Source organism: Herpailurus yagouaroundi, unplaced genomic scaffold, assembly GCF_014898765.1.
Source record: "Herpailurus yagouaroundi ecotype Mexico unplaced genomic scaffold, PumYag 162, whole genome shotgun sequence".
Lineage (NCBI taxonomy): Eukaryota > Metazoa > Chordata > Mammalia > Carnivora > Felidae > Herpailurus > Herpailurus yagouaroundi.
Genome location: NW_024412403.1, coordinates 72,436,901 through 72,454,768, shown reverse-complemented (window position 1 = coordinate 72,454,768; position 17,868 = coordinate 72,436,901). Strand labels below are relative to the sequence as shown.

The following is a 17,868-nucleotide window of genomic DNA, read 5'->3' as shown; positions in this document are numbered from 1 at the left end:
GAGCTGAAGTCAGATGTTTAACTGATTGAGCCACCCAGGTGTCCCCCTATTTAAAAAAATTTTTTTTTCTCTTTTTAAATTTTTATTTAAATTCTATTTAGTTAACATACAGTGCAATATTGTTTCAGGAGCAGATGCTTTGTTTATTTAAAAAAGATTTTTTTTTTCTTCTCTGGAGTTAATTTCAGATCATTTCTATTACTGTGTCTTCAGGTTCACCAGGTTTTTCTTCTGCAGTATGTAATCACCTTTAATTGCATTCAGCTTATTTTTTTCATCTCATGCAATGTAGTTTTTATTCTAGAAGTTCAATTATATTCTTTTTAAAAATATATATTTAAATTTTTAAAAATCTTTATTTATTTATTTTTTAAATGTTTATTTATTTTTGAGACAGAGAGGCAGAGCTTGAGTGGGGGAGGGTCAGAGAGTGAGGGAGACACAGAATCCAAAGCAGGTTCCAGGCTCTGAGCTGTCAGCACAGAGCCCGACGCGGGGCTCAAACCCACGAACCGCGAGATCATGACCTGAGCCGAAGTCGGACGCTTAACCGACTGAGCCACCCAGGCGCCCCAAAATCTTTATTTTTGAGAGAGAGAGGCACAGAATCTGAAGCAGCCTCCAGGCTCTGAGCTGTCAGCACAGAGCCTGATGCAGGGCTCAAACTCACAAGCTGTGAGATCATGACTTGAGCTGAAGTTGGATGCCCAACTGACTGAGCCATCCAGGTGCCCCTTAAAAAAATATTTTTAATAGCTATATAGTTTTATAGTAATAATAGTTTTAATAATTGTTTTAATGTTTAATTATTTTAATGTCCTTGCTAATTCTACCATTTGTGTTAGTTCTGAGTTGGTTTTGATTAATTGCTTTATCTCCTTATTATAGGTCCTAGTTCCTGGCTTTTGGCATGCCTGATAATTTTTTATTGGATGCCAGACAATGTTAATTTTACCTGGTTGGTTGCTGGATACTTTTGTATTCTTATAACTATTCTTGAGCTTTATTCTAGGATGCAGTGACTTGGAAACAGTTTGATTATCTTGGGTCTTGTTTTTAAGACTTGTTAGGACCAGAGCCATGTTCAATCTAAGGCTACTAATTTTCCTGCTGAGACAAGACCCATCTGTGAATTGTACCCAGTGCCTACCTTTTCCAGTTTGGCTGGTGGGAACAGGCACTTTTCCCAGCCTTGGGAGCACCAGGCATTGTTACTTCTAATCCTTTTGGGTGGTTATTTTCCCTACCCTTGGGTAATTTCTACACATTCACATAGATGATTAGTGCTCAGCTAAATACTTGAGGGGAACCCTTTATAGACTTCTGTGGTACTCTCTCTTCTTTGCTGCTCTGTTCTGTGAACTCTGGCCCCCTAAGACTCCCCAAACTCTAAGCTCCATCTCCTCAACTCCTGGAGTCTTTTGGGGTCTGACAGTTTCCCTTCTCTGTGCTGTAGCCTGGAAACTCAACCATAGGGCTGACCTCTTTTATTTCCTGACTCACAGGTATCACTGTCTTTAGTTCCTGATATCTGGTATTTTCAAAACCATTTTGTATATTTCGTCCAATTTTTTGTTATTGCAGTCAGGAGAACAAATCTGATCCTTATTATTCCATCTTGGCCAAAGATGAGAATTTGAATTTAATTCCCCCATTGCTACCCTTCTACACTTCCCATCCTTCAGTCTCTTCACTCTACTGTCTGTGTTTATTGTTACGGGGTAGTAAATTGTGATGACTTTTCCTTTCCTGCACAACTTTTTGTTCTTCCTGGAGTTGCTTTTGTTTGTTTGCTTAGTTTTCTGTGCACCTTTCAATTAGCCAAATTCCAGTAGCTGTCTAAGTTTCTCAAGATGTCAGTTCCATCAGATATTCTATCAAATTTATCTTTCTGAAGAAGTCTCTTTCAGAGCCTTGTATCCTGAAGCAACATGGTCTGGTTGGTGTCTATCACAGGTGCTTAGCCATCCTCTTGGAACCTCCTTTCAGCATCTGGGCATCTCCTTCACTGCTCTTCTGTGTTGGATCTCCTGCATCCCATGTCTTCTCCTTTGTTGGTTTACTCTCTAGTTTTGGTAGAGTCTGTCCTTTAGTAGCTTCCTGAGGGAGGAGAGTGTACGGGTGGAAGATTATTTGGAGACCTTGCCAGCCTGCTATTCACTCAGCTGAATATAAAGATCTAGGTTGGAAATTGCTTTCCTTCACATCTTGAGGATACTGCTTTTAGGTTCTAGAATTAACACTGAAGTCTAAGGTCACTCCAAATCCTGTATGGGACCCTCTCCCTTGCCCCAAAGTGTGTAGGATCTTCTCTTTATCTCCAGTATTGTGTTTTGTAATGATTTCCTAATTAAGTAGCTTAGTATGGGTCTGTTTTCAACTTGTGCTGTATGCTCAGTGAACCCTTTTAGTTTGGAAACTTGTACTTCAGGTCTGGGAAGTTTTCTTGTATTATTTTGGTCATCTCTCTCTCTCTCTCTGTCTCTCCGAGCTCCTTTTGTTTAGATATTGGACCTTCTTATACTGATCATCTGGTTTTCTTTTTTTTTTTTCCCTCTCCTGTTTGCCATCTTTGTGTCTTTTGTTCTCTGTTGCAGAAGATCTGAACTTTATCCTCCATCCCTTCTATTGTAGTTTTAGCAATTATGATAGCAGTAAATGTCTGTTGATACTATTTTCTCCCATGTGTGACATGGATGAGGTAGACACAAAACTACTAAATTCAACTTTAGTAATAGAAACCTTGGGAGAATGGGTTAGGATTTTTGATTAGGGAATTATCCACATTTCACTAAAAAACAAAAACAAAGGGGTGCCTGGGTGGCTCGGTCGTTAAGCGTCCGACTTCGGCTCAGGTCACGATCTCGCGGTCCGTGAGTTCGAGCCCCGCGTCGGGCTCTGTGCTGACAGCTCAGAGCCTGGAGCCTGTTTCAGATTCTGTGTCTCCCTCTCTCTCTGCCCTTCCCCTGCTCATTTTTGTGCTGTCTCTCTCAAAAATAAATAAATATTTTTTAAAAAATTCTCTTTAGAAAAATAAATTCTCTTTAAAAATGTAGTTTTGGAGGGGTTTTGAGAAGGAATGGAATTATGTGCATGTGTTCAATTTACTGGTATTTTTCCTGGAACCTCTGTCCCCTCTTTAAACTTCCTCATAGAATCCATGAATTCATTCAATATCCAGTATATATTTAATGAATAGGACTATAACTCTGCCCTCTGTGGGCTCACATCATTGAGCCAAGAAATTTAGTGTGCATTTGTATATGGACTGAATCCTGGCTGCAGCTCTTACTCTCTGCATGACCTTGGTCACTTCTTCAAAACGTCAATTTCTTCATCTGTAAAACGGGGATGATGTAGAGTAATAAGGGGAAGTTTTTAATCAGTTAGTGAAGATGAAGCTTTTAAAGGACTGCATGTAGGGATCCCTGGCTGGCTCAGTTGTGTGCAACTCTTTGATCTTGGTGTTGTGAGCTCAAGTCCCACATTGGGCTTAGAACTCACTAAAAAAAATAAAAGTAAATAGATAAAAAAACATCGCTTTCTATTAAAAAAAATAAAAGAACCTGCACATAGTGTCTTCTTGAGGACCCAAAACATAACTTCCCTTTCCTATTTCCCCAAAACCCTAACACAAGGTGAGCACATAGAAGGTGCATGGTGAGTGACTGAGGCGGGGTTTGGAGTGAGAGTTTTGGCTTGGTCTCTTCCTTCAGCAGCTGTATCTCCTGGGAGCCCTGGAGCCAAGGGCCTTAGCTGGGTAAGGACAGTGGGCTCTTCCTGTCTCTGCCTGTCTCCTGTATGCTGTGTCTTCTAATAAGGCAAGGCCTCCTCTTCCTGGGTCCTTACGTTTACTAATCCCTGACCTTGGTATGGCTGTTCCTCTGTGTCTACAGTCACCTCCGCTCTGAACTATTGATCTCCCCTAGTTCCTAGGGATCTGTTTCCAAAGATAGCTCCGTAAGTGCCTTGTTTCACAAGTCCCTTCCCCTTTTAGGATCTCAGTTTCTTTATTGCTAAAATGGATAGGCAGGATATAGTGGGAAGGTAGTCCAACATTTCTTTTACTCCTAGGTTCAGTCCCTTTGTCTCCTGGGCCCTGCAGCCTGTCCTTCACTGGGTGTTGCTAGCTCCTGGGGTTCTGGTATGGACATGGTCCAGAGGGGATGAGCAGTCCCTCTTGCAGAATAAATGCTCTACCATTCACAGCTCTGGCTTCTTTCCCCACCCCACCTCCGGGGCTCAACAATAGGCCCCTTCAGCTCTAGGCTCTTGCTGAAGGGGTGGGGGTGGGGTGAGGCCTGAGCCAGCAGGCAGAGGACCAGCCAGGCAGCCTCTGCGCAGCCCCAGCCCTAGAAGAGCTCTGGGAGTGGCTGGCTGCTGGGAGCTGTGCTGCATCCTTCCTCCCTTCCCGGGAGTCACTGCATCGCTTGGTGTTGTGATGATGCCTGGGCCAGAGGATTGGCAAGAGGCAGCTCTCTGCAGTGCCCTGCATCCGAGCCCTGGCACCAGGGCGTGTATGGTGCATGTGCACAAGACCCAGACAGCTGCCGGAATTTATCCTCTGTCACACATGAGTAGGGTTTTGTTGGTGGGAGGAGTGCTCCAGGAATGTGTTAGGGCTCTCAGTGTCCTGTCTCTGAGTGTCAGGGTTGGCATGCCAATCTTGAGCCGCTGGAGCATGAAACAGCAACTAAATACTTTCAAGATCAAGTTGGTACATGTGGGGAGGTGTTGAGTTCAATGTGGGTCTGGATAGTGGATAGGTTCTGTGTAAAGGTAGATTCTTTCCTTTCTTCTCTGAAAGTCACACCTCCTTTTCTGTTGGAGTCGAAGATGAGGCGTAGTGGGTCCCTGTATCTGATCTGATTCCCTGCTTCTGTGCCCTGCCTTCCCACCCTGTTACTCCCTTGACCCCCGTGGTGAGGCTGGGATGCCTGACAAACTGAGCTTCCTTCCCATCAACATTGTTGTATCGCCTACCCCAGCTGTCCCTGCAGTCTAGTAAGAATGCAGCCTTCTGCATGCAGAAGGCCGATTCCTGGCCCTCCCTCTGCATAAGCAACTGACTGGCCTTGTCATCCCTGGTGCTGAAATGGCTTTGTGGGAGCAAAGTAGCTTACTGGGACTGGAGTGGCTGTAATGAGATTGGCAGCCCCTCTTTCTGTGAAGGTGCTTGCTTTTCTGGATTAGAAATACTGGGAGGGAGCAAAGCCTGGGTGGGGGTGGGGTGGGGGAATGAAGCTTATTTCTGATACCCTCTGGAAGTAAAGCAGGCCCCCTTTCTCCAGTGTCCATCTTATGGGTTTGAAGTCTCTTTCAGGAAACTCTTCTTGACCAGATACCTTGCCAGCTTCTGCCTTCAAGTTGATAGATAAAAACAGCTGGTTACTTTACAGGGTACAAACTACAGTAGAGGTGTGTACATAGAATCTCTCAGTAGATTATATATTGATACAGAATGCTATAAGAACAGTGAGCCTTTAAGGATCAGAGTGTGATGGATAATTTGAAAATTATACATTGATGTTGGCTATTTTCCACATGTACTACACTATAGTTGACTGTTGAACACGTGGGGGCTAGGAGTGCTGACCTCTCACACAGTCTAAAATCTGCATATAACTTTTGACTCCCCAAAAACTGAACTACTGACAGCCCACGGTTGAGTGGAAAACTTAACCAATAACATAAACAGCACATATTTTACATTTTATATGTATTACGTACTATGTTCTTAGAACAAAGTAAACTGGAGAAAAGAAAATGTTGTTATTAAGAAAATCATAAGCGAAAATACATTGTACTGTACCGTATTGAAAAAATTCACACATTAGTGGACCTGCACGATTCAAACCCATGTTGTTCAAGAGTTAACTGTATTGTGTGTTTATACCATTCCTGTTTTCAAATATTATTTTAACGGAATAACATGGGAAGCATGGCAAAAATAACCATTTAGAGGTAGGAAATGGCAATTTACAGAGGAGATGACATGGGTCTTGGGGGATGTGTTGGAATTCATCATGTAGACAAAGAGAAGGACTGTCACAAAGAGAATAGCTCAGAGACATTAAAAATTTTTTAATGAGAAATGTTTTTTTTTTCTAAAGTTTTCTTTCTTGATTCTTGAGAGAGAGAGAGAGAAAGAAAGAAAAAGAGAGCAAGTGGGAAAGGGGCAGAGAGAGGGAGAAAGAGAGAATCCCAAGCAGGGTCCACACTGTCAGCACAGAGCCCAATATGAGGCTCTAACTCACGAACTGAGATCATGACTTGAGCTGAAATCAAGAGTCAGATACTTAATTGACTGAGCCACCCAGGCACCCTGAAACATTAAGATTCAAGAAGGGAGTGGGGCGCCTGGATGGCTCATCGGTTAAGCGTCCAGCTTCGGCTCAGGGTCATGATCTCAGGGTCTGTGGGTTCAAGCCCTGCATTGGGCTCTGTGCTGACAGCTCAGAGCCTGGAGCCTGTTTGAGATTCTGTGTCTCCCTTTCTCTTTGCCCCCTCCCCCACTGTCTCTGTGTCTCTCTCTGTCTCTCTCAAAAACATTAAAAAAAAATTAAAGAAGGGAGTGTGTGTAGGGAAGGGCAAGTATTTAATTTGGCTGGAATATGGACATTTGAAGAAAATGATGAGGTATGGAGGTGGACAAATAGGCAAGGGGAGGATCTTGAAGGGCCTTGTATTTGGCTCAATGAGGAGTTACAGAAGGATATAAGCAGGGGAGGGACTTCAGATGACAATAATAGCAATAGGCAGCTGTGTGCCAGGTGCTGTGCTAAGTGTGCTGTTCATTATCTCATTGAATCTGCACTCTGTGAAGGAGGTGCTGCTATTTCTTCCCATTTTACAGGAGAGGAAATTGAGTCTTAGAGGTTAAGGTATTTGCCCCAAAGTTGCTCAAGTACAAAGTGACAGAGCCAAGATTTCAGATCTGGTCTGTCTGACTCTTGATCCTAATGGTATTGATTGGGAGGACTAATGAGGCAGAAACAAGATTTTGTGTCCTGCCCAGTGGGGAAGGTAGGAAGTTATAGTTGCAGGGGGGCCAGGGGTGAGGTTTCTAGCCTGAGTGGCTGGCATAGGCTTGTGATATTTTCAGTTGGGATATAGGAGCATGCCTTAGCTAAGTTGAAGGGGGTGATGATGAGCTCAGTATGGTTATACAGAATTTGTGGTACTTGTGCATCCTCCTGGTGGAGCTGTCCTGTAAATGTCTGTAAATGTGGGCCTAGAGCTTCAGGTGGTCAGAAATAAAGACAGACAGCACATGGTAATTGGAGCCCTGGGGCAGGGGAGGGAGAGGAAGTGACCCCCCCAGGGAGCAGAGCGTCCACTGAGAAGAGAAGGAAGGGTGAGTTCAGAAGTCTTGGGGAAATATCAATAGTTAAGGAGGATGGGAAAGAGGCTCCAGGGCTAGACTTGGGGCCTATGGGCCCAGCACCACTAGCAAATATGCCTCAGCTTTGCCTCTCCTCAGAACCACAGCTGCCAAGCTCTCCTGGGAGGGAGGGGGCCCCCTGTGTCCTGGAGATGGAGAGGGTGTGGACAGCCATGGTGTGTGTCTGAATCACCCCCTCTCTCCATTGGCCCCAGACCAGCCTCCTCCCCAGATCTGTGTGATGTCAGAACTGGGCTGACCTGAAGGTGTGGGGTTGCTTGCTGCAGTTCCCTCTGGGATGAGGTCCCAAGGGGAGCCAGCCTGGCCTTGGTCCAGAAGTTTGGGGCCTGTGTATGGAGGGGTGAGTTGAAGTTGACTGGGCTTTGTGGGGCTGGCGTGTGGAGGCAAGATAATCCTCTGGCTGGGAGAGGAACTATAAGCCCCCCCCCCCCCTTCCTCCCAATATGTTGTTTTCCTTCTAGAGCTTAGAGAAGAGGGAGGGCAGGGGTGGAGAGGGCTGGCTTGGAGGTGAGGTTGGCATATATTCCCAAGAATACGGTAGATTGTTTTGGAAAAATCTCTTGGCCGGAAATTACATGTCATGTCTGCTCCTCAGTGTGGATTTGTCACTTCACTGATGCTGCTGGAGAGGCTGGGGGAGGGGAGTGGACAGCAGAGGCAAGCTGGTTCCTGGCCACTCCCATCTCTCTTTAGAGATATGGGGGCAAGTTGTAGACTACAGGGGTATACATGTAGGGTAGATCCCCCAAGTCCTAAAGGTAGTTTGGATCCTGTGGGAATCTTGGCAGGATGGCATTAGGAAGGGAGGGTAATGGGGGTGGGGGGGGGGGGGGAGGAGATAGGGAGAAAGCAGGAAGGAGGAATAATTTGGATCATACCATTCATCCAGTGAAGGGAAGAATGGATGGGCCTGGCATTTTCATGCTCTTTTTCTCTGACTTTGGGTCAGGACAGCTTCCTGACTTTGGCTGGGTTCTTGCAGCTTCCCACAAAACTGCTATAGCTGCTGTAAGATACCCAGGGACTTCTGCCTGGATTAGATCTCCTGCCTGGCAGGGTCATCCCCTACCTCAGCATGCTTCAAGGTGAAGGAACTTGTGAGGAGATTGAGCCTTATAGGAACTCACCCAGTATCCTCCTGGGGTCCCTTTCCTTAGCCTCAAGGTTGAGTTGGTTGATGGGAGGGCAGGTGTCTCAGCATCTTCCTCCTCCTCTGCCCCAACCCTCCCGGAAGTGGAGGGTGCCCTGAGCTCAGCCCTAAATACCTGGTACTAAGGAGTCAGTGGATGCTTCAGATGCCAGCACAATGAAAGGGTGTGCGTGGGGCGCCTTGAGGCCCTCAGGGCGGGCGGGAGGGAGAGGAGGAGCCTCTGCAGTAGGACTTCCTGATCACTAGGCAATGGCCTCGCCCCAGTGCTGGGTGGCAGAGCCCGGCGTGGGCACGTGTTGGAGCAGCTCCTACGGCGGGGAGTGTGGGCACTCGAGGCACTCTACTGAGGCCAGAGGTCAGCCCCAGCACTGTGCCCTGCCCTGAGCTCCCCTGCGCACAGCCTGTGCAGTCTTGGGGGAGGCTAGGGAGATGTCAAGGCCGGGCTGGGAAGAGGCGTGGGGCAGGGGCGGGCTGTGGTCTCCCTCCTGGTGCCGGAGGCGTGGCTTCTACGACTGGGCAGGTTCTCGGGGCGCTGAGCGAGTGGAGTGCAGTGGAGTGCGGAGTGGAGCGGCAGGGAGTCCGGCAGGTGGGCGCATGCTTGGAGCTTGGTGGAAGCTGGGCGGATTGGGGGGATAGGCTTCAGTCCCCAGTGAACGGAGGGGGGGGTCTCAGGCCGAGTCAGGATGGGGCTCCTTTCCTGTGAGCCTCTTGGGTGGACCTCCTTATGTGGGAGGTCTTGATTCCCCAGGACCTAATTGGTGGCAGTGGAGCTCAGGGGTCATGGAGGTAGCAGCCAAGGAGCTGAGGGGAGCTGTGGCCCTGCGGTCAGTGGAGGTGGGGTCGAGGCACCTGGATGTCTCCGGGGGTCAGCAGGTGGTGCTGCGGAGAGGCGAGAGGCGGCGGCTCCTTGGAATGGAGGCTGGGGAAGCGATTGGGGGAGGGGCCGGTCGCAGGCCCGGCATAGGTGACGGCGACCATCCAACCATCCGGGCTCGGCTCCGGCACTGGCCAACCAGCGGTGGATATGAGGCTGTGGGTGGGTATGCTGTGGGGTACGGACCGGCCTTCTCGGTTGAGGTGCTCAAGCAGCCCCTGCCCTCCTTCTGGAGGATGCTGGAGGCCCGGCCCCTCGGGACGCAGGGCAGTGACGCTGCCGCTGCCGGTGCCGCTGGAGGGGCGGGGGCTGCGGGAGGGCTCTGCTCTTCTCCCTGGCTCTAACGCCCGGGAGTTTGGGTGCCATGGGGGAGAGATCTGCATATCAGCGCCTGGCTGGGGGTGAGGAGGGACAGCAGGTAATGGGAGAGGCCTGGGGGATAGCCAGGTAGCTGGGTCCTAGACCCCATCATCTGCCAATGAGCTGAGGGCCCAGCCCTGCTCCGCAGCAGCCTCTCAGGAGTGAGGGGCGTCTGTGCTTCAGGGCCCCAGGACAGATCCTGGGGGCTGAGAGGCTGGGTAATGAGGTGTTTGTGTGTGTATGTGGTGGGTGAGGGGCAAGTCAGTGGTGGGAAATTACTGATGCTGCCACCTGCCTCAGTGTCTCCGGTTTCTCTGGGACCCAGTTAAACTGCCTTTTGGGCTTTCTTCAACACCCGGTGGGAGCATCAGAAGCAGTGCCAGGCTTTGGGTGTAGTCTTTTATGGGCACTGAGTCCTTGTTCCCTGGACATTCCTGCTTACTTTTGAATATGCATATCAAGCGAAATGCCCTTATTTGCTTTAGGAAATATGATCGTTATTCGTGGGGCTGCTTCCCTTCTGCTTGGAGATCAAGCACTTTCTCTCTTGGTCGGCAGAGGGCGATAGCTGACAGGACTAAGGGGGACAGAAAAGGTGGAGGTTGTTTTCCGGGTCTGAGAGAAGGGTCCAAGAAGTGGCCTGAGCTCTGACCAGGCTTTGCTTTTCCTCACAGCCTTTTGCAGCTGGATTGCTGACCAAGTTGCTGAGGCTTGTTCTTACCCAAGGTCTAAGGGAAGAGTCAGGCATGGGGTTCTGAATGATTTGGGACACATCTTTTGGGGGTGGCTAGACTCTTTAATCTGGCCATTCTGATCCAGCAGCCCCCCTTTTGCAGTAGAGGAAGTAATTTTGCTTAAATTGTCCCCTAAAGTCAGGTCCCTGGGGCTCCTTCAGGGTGGTAGGCAGTAGGCTTCTCTGAGCCAAGGGCATTGTCTGCCAGGGTTTTGGGAAAAGTCATTTCCAGTGTGATCTCAGCCCGGCCTTATCTTGTCTATTAGCTCTGACCCCAGCCTCAGACTGGTGATTCACTGGACCAAGGGGAGGCTATACCTGGCTGGATCCACGAGCTTTGTGTGGTAGATGACACAGGGATGAGGAGGAGGGACTGAGAGCTTGAGAGCTGGCATGTCCCCCAACAGCCACGCCCCCTACCCCTCCACAGGGTTGGACCAGGAAATGGCTGACCTTTCAGGTAACCTCCCTGCTAAGAAGGCTGGGCACTAAGAGAGGCCCTGGAAAGAGAGCCTAAGATGCTAACTCCCCAAAACTCTCACCCAGCTGTCTGCCCCACCATCCAGCTGGGGTTCCCAGAGCTAGTAGCCAGCTGGATAGGGACAAGAGAACAGTGTACAAGAAACGGGCTCTCTGGACATGGCTGCTGATGGGGGGAGGGGTTGCTAAGGGAGCCTGCGAGGACTTCCTGCAGCTGTCAGGTGTGTCTGGGGGCTGTAGTGAGGGGGGTGTAGGAGCAGCTGGTACTCTTGAGGAGGGGCAGAGGGATCATTTGTCAGCTGTAGGAACATGGGGGGCCAATGGGGGCTTGGTGGAGTTTCTCCAGTTCTTTTTAGCTGAGGCTGTTGCCTTTGTTTGGGGGTGCTATACAAGAAACATCCTATAGCCTAGAATCCTATTGCTTTGGAGTGAGGACATCCCAGCAGGGTCTAGGGGCATATTTGTTTGTTTAGAGGGGCTTTGGATCTTAGCTAGCTGGTCTGGGGGAGGAGGCACCCTGGATGTTGTGGGCAGTGCAAGGCAACCCCAGGGGAGGGGGTGGAGATTCCTCACCCCCACAACCCCCCTCGCTCTTGGCTGGACTGCCCCACTCTGGCAGGCTGCCGGCCTCCTATTTCCGTCGGGCACCAGGGTAACAGGGCCACATTAGGGCCTGAGCCAGGAGACGCCCAGCCAAGACTGGGACTGGGAGATGGGGGAGGGTCTCTGAAGGGTCTGCCTGCAGGGCCCAGGAATGTCTGTCTGGGGTCCAGGCCCTCAACTCAGGCTGTGTTCTAGCCCCCACAGCCCCAGACAAGCCCATGTAGGAGCCTGTAGCCCCTCTTTGTACATTGCTGCTTGATTCACATAGCCCCCACCCTAAAATCCCAAGAGTTGTCTGCAGCTATGGGGGCTGGGGTGGAAGCCAAAGACAGGGGGCCTTGTGTATGGGGAGGCAGGGGGGCCAGCGCGGGTGGCTGGGAGGAAGAGTCCCCTCATTCCCGCCACCCTTTTGGCAGTGATTCAGAAAGGTCCTTTTTCAGCCAGTGTCAGAGCTGCTCAGCCGGGGAGGGAGGGACAAGGGAGGGAGGGCAGTCAGGCGGGGGAGCCAGGGAGTAGGGCTGAGCTGTGACCACTGCACTGAAGAGAAGTCAGAGAAACAGGACAGAGGACCCAGGCTTCAGCCAGCCCAGAGAAGAGCTCACCTCCTGCCAGACTAGCCAGCTGTGGAAACAGCTGTGCAGCAAAGAAAAGGAGCCCACCCTCTTCTTCTGTCCCATTTCCCACTCCTGTTGTGGGATTTGGGGGACTCCTGGAGCAGGTCTTTGGCCAACTTCCCTTCTGGGCAGAACCTTAAATTCAGGAGCTACAGGCTCTGCTCCCTCATATCTTGGGCCAAAGTCCCAGGGTCCCAGTCAGGGGGTCCAGCTCCGTGGAGATGCCAGCAGCCCGTCGGTTCCCTGGCCTGGAGCTTTCTTTCCCTCTCCTGGCCAGACTACGGCGACGCCTGTACACAGTGAGTGGGGGCTGGGGATGTGGGTAGGACTGACTGGGGACTGGGTCAGCCCCTCAGAGCCAGCACTTCACCGAGGAGCAGAGGACAGGACCGGGAATGCCTGAGGGCTTGATAGGGGTTCTGAGACCAGGGCCTCTCCCCTCAGCTGCTGCATTCTGGTTGGTGAGCATGTTAGCAAAGTGTATGTGGGAAATGTGCGTGTCTGGAGAGTGCCACGCCACACGTCAGACACAGGTGTGGGACTGTGGGTGTGCTGGGGGCCAGGCACACGCACAGCTGAAGACTGTGAGCAGGGTGGGGGGGGGGAAGCTTCAGAGACAAAGAAACTTGGCGGGGAAGGGGCACTTAGCCAAGGGGAAGGGGCTTATCCAGGGTCACCCTGGTGGTAGAGACAGAACTAAGACCCTGATGGCTTTCTTCTCACTGGGATCCCAGTGTTCTTCCCTGTCCCCCACACACTCCTACTCAGAGCAACCCTGTCCCTGGGGCTGGTGAGCAGGGAGGGGAGTGTCCAGCTGAGCAGGGAGATCTGTTAGCTGGTGTCTCAGGGAAAAGGAACATGCCAGACTGTGCTTTCTGCACAGCTTCAGGGGAAGGGCTGTGTGTCTCCCCAAGTCCTGACCACCCAGGGCATGGCTTTGAGCAGTTGCCCCCAGAGGAGGGTGGGAGTGGGGAGTCTAGAACCCTGAGACTTGGAGACTGGGCAAGAAGAGGAGGGAGACTTCAAACTGCTTGCCCTGCTGGCAGGCCACATCGTGGGGCATGTAGTGGGTGCAATTGCTTTGCTCTAGGGACAGGGTAGTGATGGTGGAAGTGCTGGCTGGCCCTGCCTGGCCAGGCTGCGGAGAGACACGGCCTAGGTCAATGATTTTCACAGTGCACCTTTGGGGCCTTCTTCTGGAAAGCAGCAGTGCCCTGCCCTCTTAACGTCCATGCACTCCCTTGTGTGTAACAAATGGTTTTGTTGAGGATAAGTGAGTTAATACAGCTAAACGCTTAGAACCGTGCCTGGCATATAATAAGTGTAATTGAAATGTTAGAGTTATTTTTATAGTTCTTCTTAAATAAAAATAATAAAAATATAACTTTTTTACTGTGTGTGTGTAGTCAGTCAACACGATGTCACCTGTAGTATAAAGGAGAAATAAAAGGAAAGTGATGATAGCATTTCATGTATTCTGGTATGTCTGTACACTCTGACGTGATGAGGTAGTCAGTGCTAACACCTCTAGGAGGACCACCGTGGAGGCAGCGTCTACAAGTGCTGACCGAGAGTGGGGTTTGGAAATAATAAGGGCAGGTTGCCTTCAGTGACATTTTTCTGATTAGTGAACAACTTTTGCTAAGTTCTGAACAAAGCAAAGGTCAGTGTTCCCTCATTTTACACCATAGTTCTGTTCTAGGAAGATTCAGTGTGTATTAAAAACCAAAAAATACATTTTTGCTCATGTTAAGATGGAATTCGATTCTAGGTTCAGATGTTTATAAACCAGTTTTTCACCCGCACGAATTAAGTTGTGTGGGATTTGGGACAATGTGTGAGACTCCCCTGCACATTACAGGATAACTTACATTCTTGTCCCCCAGTCACCCACTAAATGCCACTAGTGGCCCCCCAACATCCAAGAATGTCCCCTAGGAGGCTGCACAGACCTCATGGGAACCATCTAGGTAAAGGATCACAGCTTGAAGTTTAAAAACCCCCCTCTGGCCCAGCTGCCTTGGTGGAAGAGCCAGGGTTTGAACCGAGGGCTTCTCATTCCCGTTTGTCACTCTTTGCGTTGCCCTGAGCTGCCTGGGAAGCTCTGATGTCCTGCTGCTAGGCTGGCAACACCGCTGGGAACTGTGGGGGCAGGAGGCTCATGCTCCGCCTGGGCTGCAAGCGCCGGCTTCTCTTGGTGAGCCTGTGTTGAGAGCTGGAGGCCAAGGCCACCTCTGACTTGTGGGGTGTCGAGGGGCAGCTGGCCTTTTCCTTCTTGTGGGTTTTCCTCCGTGGGGATTGAACACAAGTCAGGGGCCGGCCTGGACAAGCTCTCAGCTCTGTTGGGTCTTACTTGGACAAGGATGGGCTTGGTGTCCGGTGGGCCAGGCTGCTTTGTGTTATGGGTGCCCTGTCCTCTTTCTCTGGACCGCACAGAGTGTAGGTCAGAGGTCACTCACTGGTGGCCTATTGGCTGATTATAGCCTGCACATATGTTTTGCTTGGCTTGCACAGCGTGTGTGTGTGTGTGTGTGTGTGTGTGTGTGTGTGTGTATTTCAAACTTGAATTAGTCGATATAATTAATAAGTCAAGAGAAAGATGTAATGTTAAGTGAAAACAAGGAACAGAATGGTGTGGGTAATGGGTAAATGTGTGTGTGGGGGGGCGAAACAAAGTCTGGAAGGATGTGTAAAAGTCATTTATGGCAGCTGGTTTTGGGGACAGGGGGCTAGGTGGCTGTGCAGTATGGCAGGGAATGAGACTTTATGGCTCCTGTGTGCTTTTTGAATATCTTACCATGTGCATATATTACCTTTTCAAAAAGAATTTTAGTGGTCAGATTTCACATATAGATTCAGATTTCCAGTATTTCTTGAAAAAATTAAAAGCTTTGATGACATTGGGCAGTAGTCTATGGTGACAACTGTTGATGGAGCTAAGCAGGGCTGCCTCTTTGAGCTGGCATCTGAAAGCTGACCCCAGCCAGCCTTTGCCTGCCTCTTGTCTTCCACTCACTGTGGTTCTAAGGGCACTTGAGTGGTCTGTGGGATGGTGAGGGGACAGCCTCTGGTGGTGTCAGGCATTGGGTGAAACTTAGCTAGAGCTCATCTAGTCCACAGTGCTTTCTTTCCCTGGGGTCCACCAGGTCCAAGGAGCCTATGGATAGGTCTCAAGGGACCCTGCACCCCCCCTCCAATTGTTTTTTTTTTTTTTTCTATTTTTTTTTTTCAACGTTTATTTATTTTTGGGACAGAGAGAGACAGAGCATGAACGGGGGAGGGGCAGAGAGAGAGGGAGGCACAGAATCTGAAACAGGCTCCAGGCTCTGAGCCATCAGCCCAGAGCCTGACGCGGGGCTCGAACTCACAGACCGCGAGATCGTGACCTGGCTGAAGTCGGACGCTTAACCGACTGCGCCACCCAGGCGCCCCTTTTTTTCTATTTTTTTAATGTTTGTTTATTTTTGAGAGAGAGAGACAATGTGTGAGTGGGGGAGGGGCAGAGAGAGGGAGACACAAAATCCGAAGCAGGCTCCAGGCTCTGAGCTGTCTGCACAGAGCCAGACATAGGGCTTGAACTCATGAACCGTGAGATCATGACCTAGCTGAAGTCGGATGCTTAATCGACTGAGGGGAGGCACCCCTCCCCCACCAATTGTTTTTTAAAATATTTTAAAAATATTTTTAAAGTAATCTCTACAATACAAAACCCTGAGATCAAGAGTTGCATGTTCGACTGATTGAGCTAGTCAGGCGCCCCACCCCCCAATTTCTTAATGGAAACTTCATGAGTAAGAATGCGTATGTTTTCTTGGAAACATAATCGATAGTTTTCATTGTTCTCAAAGGGCTTGTGACTCTCTGAAAGCAGAGAGGTTGATCTCATATCACTCAGCCACAGGTCACAGAGTTTGGGCTTAAGACCCTGACTCCAGGGCCTGGGCTGTATTCCAGTTGCCCTAATTCTACCCTTGTTGCTGGCAGGAAGAGGGGCACAGGAGTATAGGCCATTCTGTACACTTGTTTTGGGGAGCAAGAACATGGTTTGAGTCCTTCCCTTGAAGCAGTTTAGTAGAATGTGGGTGAGCCTGGGACACTCAGGACAGGGTCCCCTGCCACCTCCCTGTACCCCTTGGTCCCTGAGCCATTCTTCCCTCCCCACAGAGGCTGGGGAGCAGCAGCATGCAGCCCGAGGAGGGCACGGGCTGGCTGCTGGAGCTGCTGTCCGAGGTGCAGCTACAACAGTACTTCCTGCGGCTCCGCGATGACCTCAATGTTACCCGCCTGTCCCATTTTGAGTATGTCAAGAATGAGGACCTGGAGAAGATTGGCATGGGCCGGCCTGGTAGGTGGGGATATTGGCCTTGCTTGTTGCTTCCCCACTGACCGTTTACCTCCTCTATCCTCAGGATTGCCAGTTGGAAGAGCCCTCCTCCTTATTCCATGGGGTGGCATAGCTGAGAACTCTCGCTGCATCAGTAGATGCTGCACGCAGTGAGTGCATGAGAACAGTTAGCAGTTGTAAAGGTAAACTGGAGTGTGAGGAGAATGAAGTCATACTTAAAGCTCTGGATTCTCAGGATTGAAAAAATACTGCTTTTGGTTTGTTCAGACGTTTGTAGGATGTATTTCCTCCATCTCCTCCTCCTTTATAAACATGGCATTGAGTCTGCTCTGTTCACCATTCTGAACATCAGAGGGGTCAATGTCCAGAGATCTGTATGGAGAAGAGAAGATTAAAAACCCTCAGATGATTTGCAAATTTTCTCTTAATCTGTCTCTTTTTCTCTCTCCCTCGCAAAGATCTGCTTTAAATTGAACTCATTCTGTCTCTTTCCCATGCACAAAAATATGTTCTATAAGTTTTTATCCTAAAAGTAGTGATCATAGCACCTAGAAGCCATGGTATTCCTTGTAGAGCATTAGAAACTTATTAGTATATTCAACTTAAAATAGCTGAATAAGTAATAATGTGCTAAATTAGACACTGACATAGACTACTTTGGGATTGGATAGTTTAGTTGGTATCTGATGCTAGTAACAATAAAATTTTACGGGAGAAAAACACAAAATTGGGTAAATCCTACACATTGCCTTTTTTTCCCCCTTGAGGGTTGGAAAAAGACCACTGCTGTTCAATTTTGGTGGTTAAACACCTCCATCTAGTTTGAGAACCACTGCCTAGAAGTGGAATGCTGTGACCATCTGGCTAACTATGGCCCCTGGTTGGTTAGAATGGTCTGTTCCCTTGGTGTCATTGTGCTGGGCAGTATCTAGTGGTGGGCCCACCCCAGGGGGACCAAGGAAGCATGCAAGTGGGGGCCCTGGGGGCTGTGAACTACCTTAACAGCATTTGATTCCCCTTTTTTCTCTGCAGGACAGCGGCGATTGTGGGAGGCTGTGAAGAGGAGAAAGGCCATGTGCAAACGCAAGTCTTGGATGAGCAAGGTGCGTGAATGAGGAACGAGATGGGGTGGGCAGCCTTGCAGGCCCAGCTCTGATGTTAGTCCTAGGAAACTCCCCCATTCCCAGGCAGGTATGATCTTGTATTTTGTACAGACCTCCCTCCTCCAAGGTCTTACCGGGCAGGGTACTTGTAGGACCACCCAGCTAAGTGTCTGTCTCCACCAGAGATGGCACGTGAGTAGC

The 17,868-nt window shown here is 49.6% G+C and overlaps 1 protein-coding gene across 17 annotated transcripts in view; it reads left to right on the top strand.

Annotated features, from left to right (window-relative positions):
- TNK2 (tyrosine kinase non receptor 2) overlaps positions 1-17,868 on the top strand; it is a 43,973-nt gene that overhangs the window by 7,880 nt on the left and 18,225 nt on the right. For 8 of the 17 annotated variants that reach the window (XM_040484825.1, XM_040484829.1, XM_040484823.1 and 5 more), the window contains exons 1-3: positions 12,156-12,518; positions 16,384-16,564; positions 17,597-17,667. In XM_040484825.1, the coding sequence (XP_040340759.1) occupies positions 12,441-12,518; positions 16,384-16,564; positions 17,597-17,667 (330 nt within the window). In that variant the 5' untranslated portion in view covers positions 12,156-12,440. Of the gene's footprint in view, positions 1-9,118; positions 9,142-9,778; positions 9,848-12,155; positions 12,519-16,383; positions 16,565-17,596; positions 17,668-17,868 lie in introns of those variants that run through there. The other 9 variants (XM_040484824.1, XM_040484838.1, XM_040484833.1 and 6 more) reach the window with 5 other exon arrangements.